Raw genomic sequence first — 25,638 nt, 5'->3', positions numbered from 1 at the left:
TTTAATAAAAAAATATAAGAAAAAGGAGAATCATGGTGGTACACACAGCTTTATTCCCAGCAATCAAGAGGCAGAGGCAGACCTCTGTGAGTTCAAAGCTAGAATGGTCTACATATTGAGTTTCAGGACAAACAGGGCTGCATACATACTGTGAAGATGCCTTTAAAAAAGAAGAAAAAAATATATATAAAGTTTTTAATATACAGAAAACTTTGTATTATGAAGATAGCAATACTCCTCAACATGGTCTACAGATTCAACTCCATTCCTATCGTAATTTTTTAACATATTTTATTAATTTATTCATATTACATCTCAATTGTTATCCCATCCCTTGTATCTTCCCATTCCTCCCTCCTTATCGTAACTTTAACTGACTTCTTTGTACAAAGTGACAAGTTAATCCTAAAGTTCATATGGAAATGCAAAGGTCTTAGAATACGCAAAACAATATTGAAACAAAATAAAATTGGGTAACTCATTGTTTCTCATTTCAAAATTTACTATAGAATTACAGTAATCAGGACAGTCTAGTGCCAGCACAAAGACAGACGTACCCAAACAACATAGTAGAATATAGACCAAAAATAGCCCTCACAATTGTGATCAATTGATTTCACAGAGGTACCAAAACTGCTTAACAAGGGAACAGAGTTTCTCAACAAGTAGCATTTGAGATAGTTGGATAGCCATGTTCATAAAAAACAATGGAGTTAGGTACTTACTCGCTTAATATCTAGAAAGAAAACTAAAAATGAATCATGGGCTTAAATAGAATTACTTGAAACTATCAAACTTTTAGATAGGGAGAAAATGGAGCTTCCACACACTACTGGTGGAAATGCAAAGTGGCATAAACACTGTGAAAGATAATCTGGCAGTTTCTCAAAAAACTTTCTAATTCTAAAATAGTTATATTTACTATCCATGCTATCCTGCACTTTCACTTCAAGATATATACCAAAGAAAAAGATGTAGACATAAAACTTCACACATGAATGTTCAGAGCATACTGAATAACAACCAAATATTGGAAATGACTCAAATGTCTATCAATGGATGAATGGATAAATAAATAGAGCCTATCTGCAGAGTGACACATAATACAACATAATTGAACCTTAAATAATTATGCTAAATAAAAATGTTAATTACAAAGACCACTTACTGTACATCACTACTTGCATGAAATGTCCATAACAGGCAAACTTACAGAGACAGAAATTTGACTCAGGATTATAAAGACTAGGATCAGGGAAAATGGAGCTTGACTGCTAATAGGTAGGATGGTTTATCATGGAGTAAAAAACGTACTAAATTCAGACTGTGATGAGCACTATACAATCAAATCGCTGATCCACTGTAAATAGGTGCATTTTATGGTATAGAAATTATAGGTTAATAAAGATGTTAAAATAATAAGATTATATTGAAAGCCCTCTTTCACTTCTAGAATTACCAGAGGCAAATTCATCAGTTTACATTGTGCCAACTAAAAATGGGCAAGAAATGATACAATACAATTTTGATGTTTTAATATATACATAATGCCAGCAGGCTTTTTAAAATATCAGTGAACAACACAAAACAATTACAAATGAGAAGGCACCTTTGAGGCCAACTGGTTAAAGTTCATTGTGAATGGAGGAGACTCTCAGGGCTGGGGAAACGACTCAGTAGGTATCAGCCATCAGAGCATCTCGAAGCATGAGATCTAAGTTCCAATCCCCAGCACACACTACGTCAACCAGCTTAGCCCAAACAACAAGTTTCCAGTCCAGCAAAAGAGAGCCATGTCAAGGGACTACAGCAGGTAATGATAGAGGAAGATACTTGATGTCTTACTCTGGCCTCCACTTGTGCACACAAAGGCACACCCTCTCCACACACTCACATGTATGCACCATACATACCACACACCCATACACATGAAACAATAGTTTAAAACATGACTATCATTATTTTTTAAAAATTATTGCCATAAGTAGCAGATGTTAAATGAATTGGTTGAAAACTATGCTTAGCTATTGTCTTTCATTTCACCCTCATTCACGCTACACAGATTACAGGCAGGACTAGTAGTATCAACTATCATAATATAATATCCTATAGAAAGCCAAGGATATACCTTATGACTTTTACATTTACAAAATACCCAGTTGTAAGACCACCGTATTTACGATACCTACTGACTCAGCTTGGTAAGAAAGCACAAGGAAGATGCCTTTCTCCACAGTGATCTTGCACATGGTCAAGCTAGGCTTGGTGTAGCAGCTCTGCATTAATTTGATGTACAATCTCTCCAGATTCTGAAAAGTAAAGCAGCACAAGCATGAGGCCTACCACAGATGTTACTAATAATTGTCATTGCTGAAAACCAATGGTAACTTACAGCCATGGCAGCTTGAAAAAATTCATCAGCCATCAGAGCATTTCCAGTATCTAACCATTCTTTTCCTGTTTTCATATTCATCTGAAAAGCAGAAGTTACAAGATAATTTTATGGTGCCCCCAATTTGATCGCTTCCTTTTCTTCCCCTTGGTGGGGAGGCCAGGCAGGCACACAAAGGAAGGGTAAGCAGGCTATCCGGATAAGACCTGATAGGGTATGATCATATGGTGGGGGAGAAGGTCCCCTTCTGTCGTGGGTCTAATGGAGGGGAATAGGGTAAAAGAGGGAGAGAGAGGGTAACAGAAAGATACAATTGAGGGGATAACAATCGGGATGTAATCTGAATAAATTATAATAAATTAAAATTTAAACTAAAAAAAGAAAATACAGTGATGGGAAAACATCACACAATACAATCTTTGTTAAGCAGTAGCCATGTTAAAAGAAAAAAACTTTATACATCTTCAAAATTGGTTGAAAGATGTTGGAGAAAATAATTTATCCTGTATATTGAGACCTAATACACGGGAGGCGGGGTACAGCAATCAGCACTTCCTAGAGTTCTATACTCTGCTTGGAATTTCAACTTAAGTTAAGAAGAGCAACGATAACAGAAAGTTAATGTTTGTGCTGATTGGTTTTAAATGTCAACTTGCCACAACCCAGAATCACCTCAGAAGAGTCTGAATGAGAAATTATCAAGATCAAGTTGGCCTGAAAATATATTAAGAAATTCTCTTGTTTGTTAACTGATGTAGCTTTGGGTGCTGCCATTCCCTAGGCAGGAGATCTTGTACTAGATAAAGCAAGAGAATGCTAGATGAGAGCAAGCAAGGGAGGATGTGTATATTCTTTCTTTGATTGTGACTGTAGACATAATGTGATTGCTTGAGTTCCTGCCTTGCCTCCCCTTCAACAATGGACTGTAACCTGGAATTTTAAGCCAAATAAATCCTTTTTCTCTACATTGATTTTTGCCTGGCTATTTCACCACAGTAACAAATTTTAAAATAGAACAATGACTTGAAAACACATCTTCTAAGAAAATATTTTTAATATATTAGTCATGTATGAAGTTCTCAAAAATTCCAATTATTATTATTATTATCTCAATATTTTTAATAGTTATAACTTATATAGAAAGAGAAAAGTTCTGAAATTTTAATGTTTCACATAACTGAAGAAAGTTATATGATAAACATTGGGCTATATGGGTCAGCACACCTAAGTTCTAGTTTTTAATTCCATCTTTAGTATAGTTTTAAATAATTCAGTGACTGAATCACTATTAAATATCCTTTACCTGTCAGGCACCTTGAAACTGTATATATAAGCAATAGCTGATATTTAATATGCAAAACTGCTGTGGAAGCAAATAAGGACTGAATTAAGATGGAAGAATGAGCATGCATGGTACAGCCACCTCTTCTGGTATATAGATTCCCCAGAAAGGATAATGAAAAAAAAATTGCTGGGCATGGGAGCACACACCTTTAATCCCGGCAGAAGCAGAGGAGCTTTGTGAGTTCACAGCCAGCCTGGTCTACAGAGTGAGTCCAGGACAGCAAGGGCTATTACACAGAGAAACCCTGTCTCAAAAAAATGTATTTCCTTATACAATAAGTCCTAGAATTTAAGAAACATTTTCAATGAACCATAAATTATGAAGAATCTCTAAAAATAAACAAATAAATGAGACAAAGCCCACTCATCTTAAATGCACCAAAATGAAAAATGTGGAAATACCCCCGTATGTGAAAAGCAGAAACATCCAGTAGTCTCCCCACATAAGGTCTCTAGCTTCTTCTCAGAAAAGAGCAATGAATACAACTCTTGGGCTAAAAGGTAAATAAGTACACAAGTAAGCTAAGCATGACACACATCTGCAATCTCAGTACCTCGGGAAGCTGAGGCAGGAGGCTCATGAGTTCCAAGTCAGCCTGGGGGCTATGGTTTGAATATGAAATAACCTCCACAGTCTCAAGTACTTGAGACTTGGTCTTCAACTGGTGTCACTACTGGCAATTTCAGTGAATAGGAGCTGGCTGGATGAAGTCAGGCCCTGAGAACAGGTCCTTAGGGGTACCTTGTCTCTCATCACTTCCATTTTGAGGGGGAAATATTGGGACAGGATCTAGATATGTAGCCCTCCTTGGTCAGGTTAGTATTCACTGTATAGTTTGAAATGGCCACCACCTTTTATCAATCCTCCTGCTCCAGCCCCCCAAATGCTAAGAGTACAGGCACGTGCCACTAGACCTGGTTTCCTTCCTGCATTTTCTTTACTTTCTGGATAACATTAAAGGGTACTTCCAGCTTTAAACTAACTTCAACTAATTTCATAGAAGCAACTACTCTGTCATTTAATTTTATTTCATTTCTTTAATTAATCAGGGCTTACCCAAATCTGCCTTTGAATAGCTTCTTCTGAAGGAGCTGAGATTCCACACATACATACCAGCTTGCAAGCAATATAACACACTGCAAAATAGTAATTAGATATCCATTAAACATAACGCACTCCTTCGATATATATATATATATATATGTATGTATGTATGTATGTATGTATGTACCAATGATTAAAGTAAAGCCAGCTTTATTATTTTTTAAAAGTTGGGGGGTTTTGTTTGTTTTCGCAGAGTTTTGCTATGGGTTTTGTTTAGTCTGGGTTCTTGTTGTTGTTTGAGACATGGTGTCATGTAGGCCAGGCTTGCCTCAAATTCACTATGTGGCTGAGGCTAGCTTTGAAGTCCTGAACCTCTAAGCCTTCAACTCCTCAGTGATGGAATTATAGACATGGACCACCAGATCCAGAACTCATTTTTCTTTAAAAATTTTTCATACAATATATGTTGATTATATTCTTTCTACTCCCCCAACTCCTCCCAAATCCTTCTCTCCTCCCTACCCACCCACCTTCATGCTGTCTCTCAAAAAAAAAAAAAAAAGGAAGGGAAAATAAAAACAAACAAAAAACTCATTAAGAAACTATACCAAAACAAAAAGCACACAAAAACACATGGTGTCCATTTTGTATTACATCCAGCATTTTTTTAATCTTCTATTTTACTTTTTCCTGTGCTAAGGTTCAAACACTCATGTAGTAAGTATTCTAGCACAAAGCTATATTCCGAGGCCCAAAATAAGAATTTCAAAAGCAAATAATCAGTTTTTAAAAATAAATAACTTGAAGTTTATCAAATGAATTGCTTGCTTACTAATTCCAGTAAATATATAATTATATATTATAATATTTGTAATTCTAACACTTGAATATCTATAGAAGTTAAATCTTAAATCCTCACTGAGGATATCTGACTCCATATAATGTTCATGAATGATACTGGCCAAATAACTCTCAGTAGAGTTACAACCTATAGTTCACTCATCATCTGACAAATTTCTAGCTATCAGTGTAGTTTTGCATTGTCTTCTAAAATCTGAAACTTTCTAAATATATATTTTCTTAGACGGCAGAAATGTTCTTGAAGTATAATACATAAAATTAGGTGCCTTTATTATACAGTTGACTGTCACGGAAAAAAAAGGAAGGTCTGCATAATTGAAACGTGTTCATATCTATACTCAGCTTTATTATAAAATATGATTTTTAATATTTTATTAATTTATTCATATTACATCTCAATGGTTATCCCTCCCTTGTATCCTCCCATTCCTCCCTCCCTCCCACTTTCCCCTTACTCCCCTCCCCTATGACTGTGACTGAAGGGGACCTCCTCCCCCTATATATGCTCATAGGGTATCAAGTCTCTTCTTGGTAGCCTGCTATCCTTCCTCTGAGTGCCACCAGGCCTCCCCCTCCAGGGAACATGGTCAAATATGAGGTACCAGAGTACATGAGAAAGTCATATCCCACTCTCCACTCAACTGTGGAGAATGTCCTGTCCATTGGCTGGATCTGGGTAGGGGTTCGATATTTATTGCACATATAGTCCTTGGCTGGTGCCATAACTTGAGCAGTACCCCTGGGCCCAGATCTGCCCATCATAATGTTCTTCTTGTAGGTTTCTAGGACCCTCTGGATCCTTCTATTTCCCCATTCTCCCATGCTTCTCTCACCTATATGAAAAAAATTTTTAAACTGAATTTATATATCACTGGACTACTTTTTTTTTTTGAGACAGTCTCATACAGCCCAAGCTGGCCTCAAACTCACTATGGAACCAAGGGTGACCTTGAACTTCTGATCTTCCTGAATGCTCAGATTACAGGCATGTACAACCATTCCTAGTTTACGTAGGACCGGAGATTGAACCCAGGATTTCATACATTCTGAACAAGTATTCTTCCAGCTGAACTACAGACCCAGTCAACATGATGCTAGATCTCAGTAATCATTCTCCCCATGCTGTTAGCATTTCTAATAAATGTTCCACTATACAAAATATTTCTTGGCGATCCAAGATGGCAGTGCCGAGCACAAACTGTGTCTAATCAGCAGGACAGAGCCTAGGGACTAGGCTGGGAGCTACAGACCACAAGACCTGGAGAACCCTAGGTGAGAGGGGTCCACGCGGTGTAGAGCCTTGGGCCATCCAATTGGTCCACAGAGGGCTGGTACCCAGTCCCCATAGTCTAGACACATACCCACCTGTGAGCTGCATCTGCACTCTCTATCTCCAACTCTGTATCTGGGACTGAACTGTGGGCTTTAGTAAAGTGCCAGTGTCTGGATCTGCTGGCCCAGGGCAGAACCCAGGAGAACGGGTGGATCTGACCTCAGAACACCCCACCAGTCCATAGAAAGCCCCAGGGTCTGGTGGCCACAGCCAGGGTCTCCAAAACCCAGTCAAATGCAGGATAATGGGCTGTACCTACTATCTCTGACTGAACCTTGGGCTGGAGGCTATATACAGCAAGCCAACAGCCAACATCAAATTAAATGGAGAGAAACTTAAGGAAATCCCACTAAAATCAGGGACTAGACAAGGCTGCCGACTTTCTCCATGTCTCTTCAGCACAGTACTTGAAGTTCTAGCTAGAGCAATAAGACAACAAAAGGAGAGCAAGGGGATCCACAATGGAAAGGAGAAAATCAAATTACCCCTATCTGCAGATGACACAATAGTATATATAAGTGACCCCCAAAATTCCACCAGAGAACTCCTACACTTGATAAACACCTTCAGCAAAGTGGTTGGATACAAAATTAACTCAAAAAAGTCAGTTGCCCTCCTATATAAAAATGACAATCTGCTGAGAAAGAAATTAGGAAAACTACACCCTTCACCGTAGCCACAGTAATACAATGTATCTAGGTGTAACTCTAACCAAGCAAGTGAAAGACTTTTATGGAAAAAAACATCAAGTCTCTGAAAAAGGAAATTGAAGATGACATCAGAAGATGGAAAGAACTCCCTTGTTCGTGAACTGGGAGAATTAACATAGTAAAAATAACCATCTTACCAAAAACAATTTACAGAATTAATACAATCCCTACCAAAATACCTACACAATTTTTTAAAGACACTGAAAGATCAATTCTCAACTTCATATGGGAAAAAAAAAGAACAGTTAAAACAATTCTGCACAATAAAATATCATCTGGAGGAATCTCCATCCCTGATCTCAAGTGGTACTACAGAGCAACAGTAATTAAAACATCATGGTACTGGCATAGCAATAGGTTGGTTGATCAATGGAGTCGAATCAAAGACCCAGAAATAAATCCAAACACCTATGGGCACTTGATTTTTGACAGAGAAGCCAAATCTATACAATGGCAAAAGGATAGCATTGTCAACAAACGGTGTTGGTCTAACTGGATGTCTACATGTAGAAAATGCAAGTAGATCCATATTTATCACCATGTACAAAACTGAAGCCCAAGTGGATTAAAGACCTCAACATAAAACCAGAGACACTAAATCTGTCAGAAGAAAAAGTGGGGAAGAGCCTTCAACTTATTAGCACAGAAGACAACTTCCTGAACAGAACACCAACAACAGCCCAGGCACTAAGGTCAATAATTAATAAATGGGACCTCATGAAACTACAAAGTTTCTTTAAGGGAAAGGACACCATCAACAGAACAAAACAACAGCCTATAGACTAGGAAAAGATCTTACCAGGCTAATATCCAAAATATATTAAGAACTCAAGAAATTAAACACCATCAAACCAAACAACTCAATTAAGAAATGGTGTTCAGAGCTAAACAGAGAATTCTCAACAAAGGAATATCTAATGGCTGGGGAACACTAAAAGAAATGCTCAGCGTCCTTAGTCATCAGAGAAATGCAAATCAAAATGACTCTGAGATTCCATCTTACACCCATCAGAATGACTAAGATCGAAAACTCAAGTGACAGCACATGCTAGCGCGGATGTGGAGAAAGGGGAGCTCTCCTCCATTGCTTGTGGGAGTGCAAACTTGTACAACCACTTTGGAAATCAATCTGGTACTTTCTCAGAAAATTGGGAATAGGTCTACCTCAAGATGCAGCTATACCATTCCTGGGCATATACCTGAAAGATGCTCTACCACACAACAAAAACATTTGCTCACCTATGTTCATAACAGCCTTATTTGTAATGGCAAGAATCTGGAAAAAACCTAGATGTCCCTCAAACGAAGAATGGATGAAGAAACTATGGCACATTTACATGATGGAATACTAATCAGCTATTAAAAACAAGAAAATCAGGTAAGCATGGTGGTGCACACCTTTAATCCCAGCACTCAGGAGGCAGAAGCAGGAGGATTGGTGTGAGTTCAAGGCCAGCCTGGTCTACAAAGTGAGTCCAGGACAGCCAAGGCTACACAGAGAGACCCTGTCTCAAAAACAAAACAAACAAACAAAAAAAAAAAACCAAGAAAATCTTGAAATTAGCAGGCAAATGGATGGAACTAGAAATAGAAATGATCATCCTGAGTGAGTTAACCCAGACCCAGAAAGACACACATAATGTATACTCACTTATAATCGGGTACTAGCCCAACATGGATGTCCTCTGAGAGTCTTCACTCAGCAGGGGATCGGGACAGATGCTAGGACTCACTATTGGGACTCCAGGTGAGAATGGTATGGAAGAATGGGGAGACAGAAGGACTCAGAGGGGTCCAGGAACCCTACAAGAAGACCATCAAGGCTGGTGGATCTGGACTCAGTGGGGCATTCACAAACTACTGTACCAACCAAGGACAATGCATGCAGTAAACCTAGACCCCCCCATTCAGATCTAGCCAATGGACAGTGAATTCTCCACAGTTGTGTGGAGAGCAGAGACAGACTCTGACATGAACTCTGGTGCCCCCTATTTGACCACTTCCCTTTGGTGAGGAGGCCTGGTGGCACTCAGAGGAAGGGTAAGCAGGCTATCCAAATGAGACCTGATAGGCTGTGATCACATGGTGGGGGAGGAGGTCCCCTTCTGTCACAGGCCTAGGGGGGGGGGAATAGGGTATAACAGGGAGAGGGGGAGGAATGGGAGGATACAATGAGGGGATAACAACTGAGATGTAATTTGAACAAATTATTTTTTAAAATTATAATGAAAAAAAGAAAATCTATTGGGAAATAAAGATATCTGATTTCATGAAAAAATATTTCTCAGCTAAATTTATAGGATAATTGGTCAGACTTTTATTGCTTATCATGAAATATAAAAATCTCTTAACAGTTATTTCTTCTGACAAATATTTTTGGTAAAATAATTTCTAATTGTATGTTTATACTGATTTGAATTTCCAGTTTTGAAATGTTTTGAAAAGGTTTCTTTTCTTTTTGTTAATGTTTATTAATTCTTTAGTTATTTTCAAGAGCCCTGATAGTTCAGTTATGCCCTCTCTTAAAATTATCTTCAGTCCCCTCTTCAAATTTTCTTTCATTCTACCTTCAAACATACTCAACTCAACTCATCCACACCTTTAAACAAACAAACAAACAAAAACAGTTGGGCATGGTGGTGCATGCAGGTGGAACTATGTGAGTCTGAGGCCAGCCTGGTCTACAGAGCAGGTTCTAGGACAGCCAGGACTCTGTTACACAGAGAAACTCTGTCTCAAAAATATAAGAAAAACAAAACAATAAAACAAGTAACATCACTGTGATTCAAACCTGTACTCCATTTCTCCTCTTCCTTTCAGTGCTAAGCTTTTTAAAATTTGTTTTATGACTTTGTGTGTTTATGTTTTTGTCTGCATGTATGTCTGTGCACCACAGACACTACATGCATGCCTGGTTTGACACAGGCACGAAGCTGTCACATCTCCTGAAAACGGAGTTAAAGATGATTGAGAGGAGCATGTGGAAATTGCTGGGTCTTTTTTTTTTTTTTTTTTTTTTTTTTTTTTTGGTTTTTCGAGACAGGTTTTTCTGTGTATTCTTGGCTGTCCTAGACTCTCTTTGTAGACTAAGCTGGCCTCGAACGCACAGTGATCCACCTGCCTCTGCCTCTGACCTTGAACTCACAGAGATCCACCTGTCTCTACCTCCTGAGTGCTGGGATTAAAGGCGTGTGCCACCATGCCCAGCTCTATAGTTTTTCTTAGTAATTTACCACTATGTTTATTAGCTTACCTCATGGAGAAATGCTTCTTTACATTTTTAGAAATCAGAGGGCTAGAGAGATGGCTTGGTAGTTAGATGTGCTGACTGCTCTTCCAGAGGATCTGAGTTCAATGCCCAGCACCTACATGGTCACTAACAGCCATCTGTAACTTATGTGTGTGGTATGCAGGTATGCAGGCAAAATACCAATACACATAAAATGGAAATTTTACAATCTACCTCCCTCACATGGCAATGTATTTCTTTCTAGTATTAGCAGAAAGGAGAAGCAACTATTTGAAGGTCCTTTAGAATCTGGAAGATTTTGACCATGTATTCCCAGCAACCCATGTTCTTTCACATTTCAAATCTCAGTTTTTATTTTCCCATCTTTTGACCACCCTTGCTCATCTCCAGACTATCCTGCAGTGGTACCTTAGAGCTTGTACTAAGAAAGAGATACCTCTAAAAAAAACCATGAACAGAGGGAAGCTATTAGCTTGGGAAACAGAAACCAGTGCTTTCAAACTATGTTTGGCTGTCACTTAACAAATTAATCCCTATGTAAGAACTTGTCAAGCCGGGCGTGGTGGCGCACGCCTTTAATCCCAGCACTCGGGAGGCAGAGGCAGGCGGATCGCTGTGAGTTCGAGACCAGCCTGGTCTACAAAGTGAGTCCAGGACGGCCAAGGCTACACAGAGAGACCCTGTCTCGAAAAACCAAAAAAAAAAAAAGAACTTGTCAAACTTCAAGAATATTACCCCACGTCCAGTAAGACTATTTTTCATAATGAGCCTCAAAGTGTATACGTACATTTAGCTGTCTGGCTTTTACTCATAGACAATTCTATTCTCTTAGTAACTGTCCAGTTCCACAGCTTCACTGCAATTTCTTCAATCTAGACAAAGGGAAACATTTCTTTAGCCAGTTAAGATTCTCTCCACCTTCAATTACATATTCTTTCTAATATGTTGTATGCTTATACAGTTACTGTGGGTCATTTCCTGACTCTCCAAATAAAATCCCAAACCAGCTTTCCTCACATCTTTATGTAAATAAAACCTATTTTAGTCTCACTAGCAACATCCGTGAAACTTTTAGCAATCACTACATTTTACTGATACCTCCTCTCTGCTTTTGTCACATGTTTGGCAGTTTGAGGAGGTCAAACTCGAAGTTACGTGAATGTTAAGCAAGCACTCCACCATCGAACCACCCTCAGCTCTTTCTTCATCGAATTCCTATATTCATTGTCAAACAATTTAGCAATTAATTATAAAACTGCATTGTTCACTCTAATTGTGATTTAGTTTGGTTTAGTTTAAGGGTTTCTTTGTTGTTTTGTTTGTTTGTTTTTGTTTTTGTTTTTGTTTTTGGAGTGGTGGAGAAGATAAAGTCTGTGCAGCCCTAGCTGACCTGGCAATTCAGGATATGGATCGGTTTGGCTTAGAATTTAAAGCAATTCACCTGCCTCTGCCTCTTGAGAGATGGGAGTACAGGCATGCAACATCATCCCTGACCTGTTGATGTTTCTTGCCCTGTACTGAACACTGGATCTCTCACATAACAGGGAAGCTTCTAAAACTAAGCAACAACCAAAGCTTAATTTTAAGTAGTTTTAATTCTTATCCTTATTTTCCCAACTAGACCTCTTTGTACCAATTATCATCTCTGACAGCATATTTAACATAGTAAATGCAAAAGTATCAAATACAGAATATATATTTAAATAATAGAATTCATCCTTTTTATTATGTTTTATTCTGGGAACTAGGGGACAAAGCTTCTAAATGTTCCTCTTAGTTTATGTTTCTATAAGGTAGAACCTAGTTAACTGAGTAAAAAGCTAACAGTGTCATAAGGAAAAAATGAAGACTCGAGATATATGTAAATTGAGGACTAGAGAAATAGCTCAGTGGTTAAGCACACTGCCTGGTCTTCCAAAGGACCCACATTCAATTCCTAGCACCCACATGGCAACTCATACCTGTCTTTAACTCTAGCTCCAGGGGATCAGACACCCTCACATGGGCATGCACAACAGCAAAATGCCAATGCCCATAAAAAATAAATGAGTTTTTAAAATGTTTGCAAATGGGAATAGGTTGAGGGGAGGTGCTATAACTCAATGATAGCATGCCTCCCTAAATTCAATCCCCAATTCTGATCCTCAATTATGACAGGAAAAAAAAAAAGCTTTGGAGAAAGTTTTGGTTTCTGGCAAGAAAGTTGTAAAGGTAGTAACTGAGCCAGGATGGAAGCTATGCTAATAAATAAATGGTAAAAAAAAATACAGATGGTAAATAAATACAGTTTTTTAAAAAAGAGCTCAGTAGAACAGAGTATGTTTAGCATAAATAAAGCTAAGTTCAATCTCCTGTCCTGGAAATTAAAATAAAGGAAAGAAGCAAGGGAGGAAAGATACAACTGTAGAATCTAAAGTACTGCTAGAGAAGTTTCCACTGCAATTTGGGGAGGGGTCAGTGCTTGGGAACAAATCCTGGAACCTTATAATAGCTTTTCACTAACATTTAAGTACAAGCAAAGGTTCTAATTTAAAAAGATTTACATACTAAGTAATCTGCTAAAAGATATTATAACTAGTCAACAAGTTCAGCAAGGCTAGACAAAAAGATCAACATATAAAATTTAATGAATGCTAGGCTGAGGCTCAGCTCACTGACAGACTGCTTGTCTAGCATGTACAAGGCCCAGGTTCAATCCCTGCACAAGAAAGCACAAGAAAAAAACACAAGAAAATAAAACAAAATAAAAGTTCAACTAAATTTCTATGCAACAACTGGAAATATAAAATTATTCAGGAATAAAACTAATAAAATAAGTTCACAATGCATGCCCTAAAACTAAAAAATGAAAGATGACCCAATGAATAGGAAAACATATCATTTTTATAGGACAAAAAACTTAATACTAATACAAAATGCTCCTTAAACTGACCTATAAACTTGTTCATGGAATCTTTTTATATTAATATTAACATATATTATATTAATACTATAATAATTATATTAATACTTATACATGAGTGCTTTGTCTGCATATACAGAAGAGGGCAACAGGTTCCATTATGGATAATTGTAAGCCACCATGTGGAAACTGAACTTAGGACTTCTAGAAGAACAGAGGAGCCAGTGTTCTTCAATGCCTGCTGAACAATCTCTCCAGCCTCTGACCTATAAATTCAACTGCAGTCTTGATCAAAGTTTTATCTGCCATCTTTACATTAACTGAGGAGATAATCCTAGAATTCATATGGAAATTCAAAATATCAATAATACCCAAAAACAGTCTTGAAAACAAAGAAGAATCTTAGGGATCTCACATTTTTTAATTTCAAAATTTACTGTAAAACTACAATGTAGAAATGGCATAAGGAAAGACAGGGGAAGAGCATAAAGTCCAGAAATAAACCTCCACAGTTATGGTTAACAGACTTTTAACAAGGGTGCTAAGACAAAGCCGATGGAGTAAAAGTCTTCCACAAATGATGCTACAACAACATGTTATCCACATGCAAAAGAATAAAGTTGAATTTGTTTTTCACACCATATACAAACAAACTGAAGGGGCTGGAGAGATGGCTCAGTGGTTAAGAGCACTTTCTCCTCTTGGAAAAAATATAGGTTCAGTTCCTAGCACACACAAGGTGGCTTGCAACTGTTTAACTCCAGCTCAAGAGACTCTGATGTCCTCTTCCAGGCTCTGCAATCACCCAGCATATATGTGTTATGAACACATATATGAAAGCAAACATAAAAATTGGTACAAAATGATCATAAACACAAATATAAGAATTAAAGGTATAAAACTCTTTTAAAAATAATGTTAAGGACTGGAGCTATTGCTCAATGGTTAAGATTAGTTCCTGTTCTTCCAGAGGAACAAAATGTACTTCCCAGCTGGACAGACTCATAACTACCTGCCAGCTCCTGGAGCACCCAATGCCTCTGGTCTCCATAGAGACCCTCCCTCACGCATCCACACATACATAATTTAAAAGTAATAAAAATAAATCTTAAATTCTATTCTAAATCTTACATTTTATTTATTTTGTATGGTAGGGGACACACATGCAGGTCAGAGGACAACTTATGGAAGTTGTTTTTCTCCTTCCACCATGTGAATCTTAGGAATCAAACTTAGGTTCTCAGGCTTGGCAAGATGCACCTTTACCTGCTGAGCCATCTCACTGACCATAAACCACTTCAAGAAAATACAGGCATAGGTGCGCTGTGCATCCATGAGGACCTGAGCTCAGATCCTCAAACACACACATGTCAAATCCAGACATGGTAGCATACACCTATAATTCTAGCCCTGGGAAGGCAGAAACAGAAGGCTCACTAGGGCTTGCAAGCCAGCTAGTCTTGCCCAGTCAGTAAGCTCCTGGTTCAATGTGAAACCCTGTCTCAAAGAAAAAAAAATGGGGCTGGAATGATGGCTCACTGGCTAAGAGCATAAATTGCTCTTGCAAAGGACCTCAGTACAGCTCCAGGGGACCTGAGGCCTCTGGCCTCCCTCCAAAGACATGTACTCATATGCACAAACTCACATCCAGACAATACACCTGTAGATAACTAAAAATAAGTCTTTGGGGGGAAGGGTTTCAAGACAGGGTTTCTCTGTGTAACCTTGACTGTCATGGACTCACTTTGTAGACCAGGCTGGCCTCGAACTCACAGAGATCCACCCATCTCTGTCTCTGCCTCCCAGGTGCTAGGACTAAAGGCTTCTGCCACTACACCTGGCTAAAAATAAATCTTTTAAACAAACTTGTCACTAAAAATTAATCATAAGTAAAATTGTTTTTTTAACCAACCTGAATAGTGTATGTTTCAACCATAGACTCCCTGTTGACATTTAATACTTTCATGAAAAATGTGTCAACCATTTCATGTAGTCTCCGTGAATTACCAGTTATGATGAGGGTTTCAACAATTTCTGAAATAACAATAATAATTTTAGTAATAAGTGTGCTATGAACAATTGGTTAAAGTTAGCAAAGCATTGTGAAACTTGTTCCTATATCTTTGACCAAATAAATATAGCATTAAAGAACTTGAATTTGGTGATCATTACTCATTCTCAGTAAGTAAAATGTATTGACTCCACAAAAATGATGTTATTATAGATGAAGTTAAAACAACTACAAAACAGACACTAACAATGCCTTCCAACTTAAAAAATGTACAAGATGAGGAGAGTGGGTATATATCCTGTAAAACTGAAATATTTATTATTACTTGCAAGCATTAGTCAAACATCAGTTTATGCCAGATCTGAAATACTGGCCTTCCTTTGTAAGGAAAAAAATGACATGTCTAATTAGAGACAACATTGTCCAGTCATTGAATCTGTATAAATGATGGAGCTGGATCTTACTAGGCCATGAAATGCATTAAAGCAAAAGAACATGATGTAGAGTCAAATTGATACCTTTCATATTATCAAAATTGAGGAATTTTTTCCCCAAACTCATGTAACAAAGTTTCCAAAATTTCAATATTTTGCTTTCCTTCCGACCATTATACAAAAATTAAAATGTTATTATTTTTATTCATAAAATACTATAAAAACATCTCCTAACAGTGCTAAACAAGTATATGTTTGTAGGGGTGTGTATGCAGTTGGGCTTTAGAGCCTCATACATGTTACCCAAGTTGCTATAACACTAAGCTATACTTTCAACTTCAACAAACAAATCTTTAATCTGCTACAATAACTTATTATTTTCACCTAAATGTTAGAAAGTAGATTCAAATAAAGACCTCGCAAAGCAAATTATGTCCAAATATTTTTATAGCATATAGCTACCTGTGGTAGCTATTTTCATGGCAACTTGACACACACTAGTTACCTGAAAGGAGGGAACCTCGGTTGAGAAAATGCCTCCATAAGATCCAGCTGTAGGGCATTTTTTTCATTAGTGATTGATGGGGGAGGGCCCAGCCTATTATGAGTGGTACCGGGTTCTATAATAAATAAGGCTGAGCAAGCCCTGGGGAGCAAGCCAGTGAGCAGCACCCCTCCATGGCCTCTGCATCAGCTCCTGCCTCCAGGTTCCTGCCCTGTTTGAGTTCCTGTCCTGACTTCCTTCAATGATGGACTACAACAGGGAAGTGTAAACTAATAAATTCTTTCCTCCCCAACTTGCTTTGGCCAAGATGTTTCATTAAAACACTATTAACGTGAACTAGGAAACCACTGGATATGCAGAAATAATTAACATTATATGTGATAAGATATATTTGAAAAAATAAACCTGTATCTTTTCTTCTTCCCATAAATTATTTAGTGTAAAGATTCATATCAAATAACTCAGGCAGGATATATAGCTTAGTGGTACAGCAGTTACCTATCATGCACAAGGCCTTAGGTAAAAAAAAAAAATTGCAAAAAACTTGATTCTTCAGGTAAGTTTACTTTAAGATGATACTCATATATTATAGTCCTGGCTTAAAATATCAGCAAGAGTTCAGGTGGTGGTGGCGCACACCTTTAATCCCAGCACTTGGGAGGCAGAGGCAGGCGGATCTCTGTGAGTTCAAGGCCAGCCTGGTCTACAGATTGAGTCCAGGACAGCCAAGGCTACACAGAGAAACCGTCTCCAAAAAAAAGTATCAGCAACAGGATGGAAGATATTTTTAATGATGTTTTTAAAAATCCACATACTGTTCTAAAGCATATTTTTATTTAAAAAATAGTAAGTGCTAGAGATCAAACTTAGGGCCTCAAGAATATGAGACAAGTTTTAAGCCACTGACTTTAATACCCACCCATGAAATGATAAAAAATAAGCCAGATCCCAATTAAGAAAATGGCATTGAGTATTAAATCCAGGGCCCACCCTTTAAATGCTAGTTAAGTGCTCTATCACTGACCTACAATCCTCAGCCACAAACCCATATAAATGTTTAAGTTGCTATTTTAAAAAATCCTAAAATGTGGCTAAAGGGACTTTCCTATAATCCCAGCACTCAGAAGGCAGAAGAGGCAGGTCATCATAAATCAAGGCCAGGCTGATATACAGAGAGTTTTGGGCCATCCAGGGCTACATAGTGAGACTCTGTCTCAAAACTGAGATCAAAAGCTCAAGTGATACAACATGCTGGGGAGGATGTGGAGAAAAGGGAACACTCCTTCATTGCTGGTGGGAGTGCAAACTAGTACAGCCACTTTGGAAATCAATCTGGAGCTATCTCAAAAAACTGAGAATAGGGCTTCCTCAAGACCCAGCTATTCCACTCCTTGGAATATACTCAGAAGATGCTCCACCATACAACAAGGACATTTAGCTCAACCATGTTCATAGCTGCCTTATTCATAATAGCCAGAACATTGAAACAGCCTAAGTGTCCCTCAGTCGAAGAATGGATAAAAAAAAAACTGTGGTACATATACACTATGGAATCCTACTCAGCTATTAAAAACAAGGAAATCTTGAAATTTACAGGCAAATGGAACTAGAAACAATCATCCCGAGTAAGATAACCCAGACCCAAAAAAAGATACACATGGTATATATTCACTTAAAATTGGATACTAGAGCACCATAGATGTCCTCTGAGAGTCGTCACTCAGTGGAGGGTTGGGGTAGATGCTGGGACTTGCTATTAGTACTCCAGGTGAGAGAGGTATAGGAGAATGAGGAAATAGAAGGACCCGGAGGGTCTGGGAACTCTACAAGAAGACCATCAAGGCTGGCTGATTTGGACCCAGGGAGGTCTGCTCAAAGTACTGTACCAACCAAGGACAATGCATGCAGTAAAACCTAGACCGCCCCCCCCAATTCAGGTCTATCCAGTGGATAATTCATTCTCTATGGTGGTGTGGAGAGCAGGGACTGACTCTGACAATAACTCTGGTGCCCCCCTATTTGACCACTTCCCGGGGAAGTGGGGAGGCCCGGTGGCACTCAGAGGAAAAGATAAGCAGGCTACCAGGATGAGAACTGATAGGCTGTGACCATATGGTGGGGGAGGAGGTTCCCTTCTGTCACAGACCTAGGGGAGGGGAATAGGGTGAAAGAGGGAGGGAGGAATGGGAAAATACAAGTGAGAGGATAACAATTGAGATATAATCTGAATAAATTATTTAAATAAAAAAAGAAAAACCAAAGAGTCTGAGGCAAACTCAGGTGTTATAAAGTATTTTTAAAAACTAAATAACAACAACAAAAAGCCTAGGATGTTATGAAAGATAAACTACTATAATTTCTGGTTGGGGCATATATAAAACTATGAAACAATGGTCGGGCGTGGTGGCGCATGCCTTTAATCCGAGCACTCAGGAGGCAGAGGCAGGTGGATCACTGTGAGTTCAAAGCCAGCCTGGTCTACAAAGCAAGTCCAGGACAGCCAAGGTACACAGAGAAACCCTGTCTTGAAAAACCAAAGCAAAATGCAAAAAACAAAAACAAACAAACTATGAAGCACTAATTTTGAGTTTTGAATGCCTTAAGGAGTTAGTTTTATATAATTCCCTTTTATCAAAATAATTCTGATCTTTTCAAAATACATTTTCAGTGTCAATCAAGGGAACAACTTGATTGATACCAGCAGAGAGCATTGGCATACTGCAGTACTTTAGGATGAAATGCAGTCAGAAAATCTGAGTAGGAGGTAGAGATCACATACTTGAATTAGAGTTCCACTAAGGAGAAATTTGCTTTTTGAAGAAGCTCACAAAAGAGATTCTAAATGCAATCTTCCTAAGATGTGAAAACTGCATGTCAGACTTATTAAGGTTATATCAAGCAAAATTATATACTGGAAATAAAAACAAAATGGTTAAACAATGCTATCAGAATAAAATATAATTTATGGCATGATTTTAGTCTATCTAATTTAAACTGCTAGCTAAAACTCTGGCATCATTCTATTGTGGTGGCTCTGTTAACCGGCATCAATTAATGCTAATTAGGTAGACAAGATTATATGTACAGAATAGTAGAAAATAAATATTTCCCCTGTCTAAAGAAATAAATTTATGTTACAACATGGAAAAATCTACCAAAGGCCTGTCTGTGCCCCCTCCACAACCTCAGTGACCCCCATTGGCTCAACCAGTCAGTCAAAAGTCAAAGCAGCTCAAAGGTCTACCAGGGTCAGTTCAAGAATCTACTTCCTGTCACAATGATTACATTCAACTTCTTTAGGGAGAAAAGAACAAAAAGCACGATGTGACGGCTCACACCTATAATCTAAGTACTTGAGAAGCCAGCCTGTGCTATAGAGTGAGACCCCCATCTCAAAAAGAGGTGGAGGGAAGGGGAGAAAATAAGCATGTGCATAGTGTTTCAGACGCATGCTTTTTGTCAAATGCATTCTCATGAATTACTAATCTACTCAATACAGGAGACATTATTTTGTAAAAGGGGTTCAACTTCCAGCACTGAAAAAAAAAGTGGAAACAGTATGCGATCATAAAAGAGCACCTCAGCAGTAGAGCACTTATCTAAAAAAATAAAGTGACTTCAAAAATATGAAGTGACTTCAGAAAAATGTTCTTAGGTCTAGATAGTTGTTTTAAGTTGATAATAACAAGATGTGATGGAGATTGATTTACATTCAGAATTTTAGATGCACCAAGATAGGAAAGATGTTTTCTTCAAGGCTGTCAAATACAAATAGCCAAAACACTAAGAATGTAACATTTATATAATTCCTGATTATGTCATGGTTCTTCTTGTTATAGGTAGTCTATTGTACATACGTGTAATAATATAAATTTATATGTAAAAAATAAGAAAATTAGATAAAAATAAAAATAAAAAAGAAGTAACTTCTTAGGTGACACAAATGGAAGATAACAAAACTGTCAGACAAGCAACAAAGCAAGAAAACTATAGGGAAAAAAAATAATGTACACAAAGAAAGGAAACACACACACACTACCAACAACAAAATAACAGAAATTAACAATGATTGGTCATTAATTAATATCTTACAATATCAATGGACTCAATTTCACTAATAAAAAGACAGAAGCCAACACAATGGATGAGAAAATGTGATCCACCCTTGTACTATATACAAGAAAAACATCTCAATATCAAAAATAGACATTACCTCAGAGTAAAGGGCTGGAAAAAAGATTTTTCTAAGCAAATGGACTAAAGAAGAAAGCTGAAGTAGACATTCTAATAGCTAACAAAATAGACTTCCAACCAAAATTAATCAAAAGATAAAGAAGGACATTTCATATTCATCAAAGGAAAAAATCTCATCAACATGATGTTTCAATTTTTAAGGTGTATGCCCCAAATGCAAGTGCACTCACATTCATGAAAGAGACATTACTAAAGCTAAAATCAGACATCAAACTCCAAACATTAATAGTGGGAGACGTTAACACTCAACTCTTACCAATGGACAGGTTATCAAGACAAAAACTAAACAGAGAAGAATACAACTAACAGACGTTATGATTCAAAAGAACTTAACAGGTATCTACAGAACATTTCACCTAAGCACAAAAGAATACACCTTCTCAGCGCCTCATAGAATCTTCTCCAAAACTGTGACCATATACTAGGTCACAAAGTAATCCTCAACAGATACAAGAAAACTGAAATAATCCCCTATGTCTTATCAGAACACCACAGATGAAAGCTGGATTTCAACAACAGAAGGCCTACAAAAGCATGGAAACTGAATAACTCTGCTGAATGATCTCTGGGTCAGGGAAGAAATAAAGAAATTAAAGATTTCCTAGAACTCAATGAAAATGAATGAACAACATAGCCAAACCTATGGGACACAATGAAAGTGGTGCTAAGAGGAAAGTTCATAGCACTAAGTGCCTTCAAAATTAAATTAGTGAAATCTTATACTAACAACTTAAAAGCTACCTGAAAGCTCTAGAAAAAAAAAAAGAAGCAAACACACTGAAGAGGAATATATGACAGGAAATCATCAAACTCAGAGCTGAAATGAATAAAACAGAAACAAAGAACAATACAAAGAATCAATGAAACAAAGAGTTGGTTCTTGGATAAATTCAGCAAGACAGACAAACTCTTATCCAAACTAACTAAAAGATACAGAGAGAATATCCACATTAACAAAATCAGAAACAAAAAGGGGACATAAAACACACACTGAAAAACCTAAAGAATCATTAAGTCATACTTCGAAAACCTATATACCACAAAATTGGAAAACCTAATGAACAGTTTTCTCTCAATAGCTATCACTTAGCAAAATTAAATCAAGATCAGATAAATAATTTAAATAGACCTACAACCCCTAAGAAAATAAAAGCAGTCATTAAAAATCTCCTAACCAAAAAAAAAAAGAAAAAAAAGGCCAGAACAGACAGTTTCAGTGAATACCAGCCTTTTAAAGAAGAGCTAATGCCAAATTATTTGGCATATTTGCCAAGAAGAACTATGCCAAATCCAAAGGAACATTGTCAAATTCATTTGATGAGGCCACAGTCACTCTGATACCCAAATCACACAAAGATTCAACAAAGAAAATTACAGACAAATTTCCCTCATGAACATTGATGCAGAAAACTCAATGCAGACAGAGTTGACAGCTAAACTCTGCCAAGACAGGGTAAGCAAGTCTCAATAGTTCCTACCTCACAAATATATCTGTCAGATATATTGGGCCAGAAAGCTGAAGACGATGCTCCAACGTTATAGAGAATTTTGGGAGATTGTTCAGGCAGCCACCTGTCTCTGTCATCTTCTCATTTGGGAAGCTGACAACCTGCACTCCCTGTATACTCAGGTAATTAATTTTATTCCTTCTCAAGTCTCTGATGGTCTGAAGACTAGATTGTTTAGTTTTACAATTAAGCTTAGTTGTTTAGGGTTTAAAATGTTTTTAGGTCTAGATAGATGTTTTAAGTTGGTAATGATGAGATATGATAGATATTGATTTACATTTAGAAGTTTAGATGTACCAGGATAGGAAAGATGTTTTCTTCAAGGTTTACAAATACAAATAGCCAAAACACTATAAAAGCAACATTTATATAGTTCCTGATTGTTTTGTCGTTCTTCTTGTTGTAGGTAGCTTATTTTATATATGTGTAATAACACAAATGTATATGTAAAAAAATGTAATAGAAAAATTTGTGGAAAAAAATACTCACAAACTGAATACAAAAACTCATCAAAAACTTCACCGACCATGATCAAAGTAGGCTTCACCCCAGAGATGCAGGGATGGTTCAACATTTGAAAATTCATCAACGTAATCCACCATATAAACAAATTAAAAGAAAAAAGCCACATGATCATCTCATTAGATGCTGAAAAGGCTTTTTGATAAAAATCCAACACCTCTTCATGATAAAAGTCTTTGAGAGATCAGGGATACAACAGACATACATACCTAAACATAATAAAGATTTATAGAAAGCCTATAGCCAACATCAAATTAAATGGAGAGAAACTTAAAGCAAATATACTAAATTTAGGGACAAGACAAAGCTGCCAACTCTCTCCATCTCTATTCAGTACAGTACTTGACATTCTAGCTAGAGCAATAAGACAACTAAAGGAGATCAAGGGGATACAAATTGGAAAGAAGTCAAAGTATCTCTATTTACAGATATGACAATACATACTGACCCCAAAATTCTACCAGGGAACTCCTACAGATGATCAATACTTCAACAAAGATGCTGGGTGCAAGATTAACTCAAAAAAAAAGTCTATAACCTACCTATTTACAAATGACAAATGGGCTGAGAAAGAAATCAGGAAACAACCCCCTTCACAACAGCCAAAAATAATATAAAATATATCGGGGTAACTCTAACCAAGCAACAAAAGACCTGTATGATAAAAATTTCAAGTTTTTGAAGAAGGAAGTTGAAAAAGATATCAGAAGATGGAAAGACCTCCCATTCTCATGGATCAGTAGGATTAACACAGGAAAATTGACCATCCTAATCTACAGATTCAATGCAATCCCAGTCAAAATTACAGATCTCAGAAGAATATACTTAACTTCATCTCAAAAAACAAAATACCCAGGATAGCTAAAACAATCCTGTATGATAAAAGAACTTCTGAAGGTTATCATCATCCCTTATTTCATACGATACTACAGAGCAATAGTAATAAAAACAACTGAATAGTATTAGCATAAAGACAAGACAGGTTGATCAACGGCATTGAATCGAAGACCTATAGGTAAATCCACATACCTACAGCCACCTTAAACATCTATGTCAACTCCCAGAATAGGTTTTTAATATCGTTTGCCCATCTGCTTGCAATATTTTTTTGTTGTTTTTTTGTTTTAACATATGGTGTCAGTCTCTTTATGTAGCCTTTATTGTCTCAGAATTCACTGGGGTTTCTTTCTTTCTTTCTTTCTTTCTTTTTTTCTTTTTTAAGATTTCTTGACTATTACGTATACAGTGCTCTGCCTGTATGTACATACACCTGCGTGCCAGAAAAAGGCATCAGATCACATTATAGATGGTTGTGAGCCACCATGCATGTTGTTGCTGGGAATTGAACTCAGGACCTCTGGAGGAGCAGTCAGTGTCCTTAACCTCTGAGCCATCTCTCCAGCCCCCTGCTTGCAATATTTTTAAATGTACTTTTAACAGTATTTTTTCAATATACTAAAACAGTATATTTCTGTATCTCCTAAAACTCCTGGAAAATCTGGCCTGAAAATATGCTATGGATTGTGAATTTTGTTTCCTTACACTAGCTCACAAACGGTCCCAAATACCTATTGTTTCCAGTACACAAATGAGAAAAGCTGGAATAATGGACAAACTTTTTTTTTGAGACAGGGTTTCCCTGTGTAGCCTTGACTGTCCTGGACTCACTTTGTAGACCAGGCTGGCCTCGAACTCACAGAGAGCCGCCGGCCTGTGCCTCCCCAGTGTTGCGAGTGCTGGGATTACAGGCACGCACCTCATGTCCGGCTTTAAAACAACAAATTTACTAAGACAAACCAGCATGTTTATCTCTGCAATGCTGGGCCTCCAACCCAGAGTTTTACATGTAGACCGCAAACACTTCCTCAGAGCTACCTCTTGAAACAAAGGTACTTGAAGCATTTTCCATGCCTCACTCTTGTAAATGCTGGGATTATAAACCAGGTGTGTGGTTGACGTCCACACTCTGAAAGCTGAGGTAGAAGGATTGCAAGTTTGAGGATAGCCTGAGACACAAAGTAAAAACTGTCTCAAGAAGCCAAAGCGAGATTAAAAACTTTAAACAATACACAAAACAGTTTGGCATTTCCTTTGTTACTACGCAAAGCTAAGCCTTACCTTTAATGTCCATGAAGCAAAGGTCAACAATGTCACCCATTTTTTTTTAAATCTCTGTCTCCGGCCTATGGAACAAGAAAACATTTTAATATTCCGTCCTTTACTCTCTAATTTCTCAAAAACACTTTTTTTTCCTGACAATTTTTCCCACTACTTATTACCTAAACGTATAGGGAAGTTGAGGAAGCTGAAGAGCCAGGAGAAAATTAAGAAGGGAGACTACAGCTGTCTCGCGAGAGGTCCAGGCGGGAAAGGGAGAGGCAGATTGATTTGCGCTCTGGGGTTGGTCAGGTTGGCACGCATTGCCCCGCCCTCGCTGTTCAACGGCTCTCAGGCACGCCCCACCCCCACCCCCCTTGTTCCCGGCTGCGTTCTTTGCCACCTTCTTTCCCGCTTTTGCAAGCCCTTCCGCTAGGAGCTGACACTTTCTGGCATGGCCCTGATAACAC

General features: G+C 37.7%; 1 protein-coding gene across 1 annotated transcript in view; it reads right to left on the bottom strand.

Annotated features, from left to right (window-relative positions):
* Positions 1-25,436, bottom strand: part of TEX11 (testis expressed 11) — a 219,150-nt gene extending 193,714 nt beyond the window's left edge. The window contains exons 1-7 of the mRNA XM_084789325.1: positions 25,351-25,436; positions 25,190-25,254; positions 15,750-15,871; positions 11,723-11,807; positions 4,794-4,873; positions 2,393-2,473; positions 2,190-2,309 (exon numbers count right to left, since the gene is read on the bottom strand). Of these exons, the coding sequence (XP_084645451.1) occupies positions 2,190-2,309; positions 2,393-2,473; positions 4,794-4,873; positions 11,723-11,807; positions 15,750-15,871; positions 25,190-25,229 (528 nt within the window). The 5' untranslated portion in view covers positions 25,230-25,254; positions 25,351-25,436. The remainder of the gene's footprint in view (positions 1-2,189; positions 2,310-2,392; positions 2,474-4,793; positions 4,874-11,722; positions 11,808-15,749; positions 15,872-25,189; positions 25,255-25,350) is intronic.
* Between the last annotated feature and the right edge of the window lie 202 nt (positions 25,437-25,638).

The sequence above is a fragment of the Acomys minous genome, assembly GCF_964271855.1.
Source record: "Acomys minous genome assembly, chromosome: 7".
NCBI lineage: Eukaryota > Metazoa > Chordata > Mammalia > Rodentia > Muridae > Acomys > Acomys minous.
The sequence above is the reverse complement of the archived record's forward strand: the minus strand, read 5'-3'. Positions and strand labels throughout refer to the sequence as shown.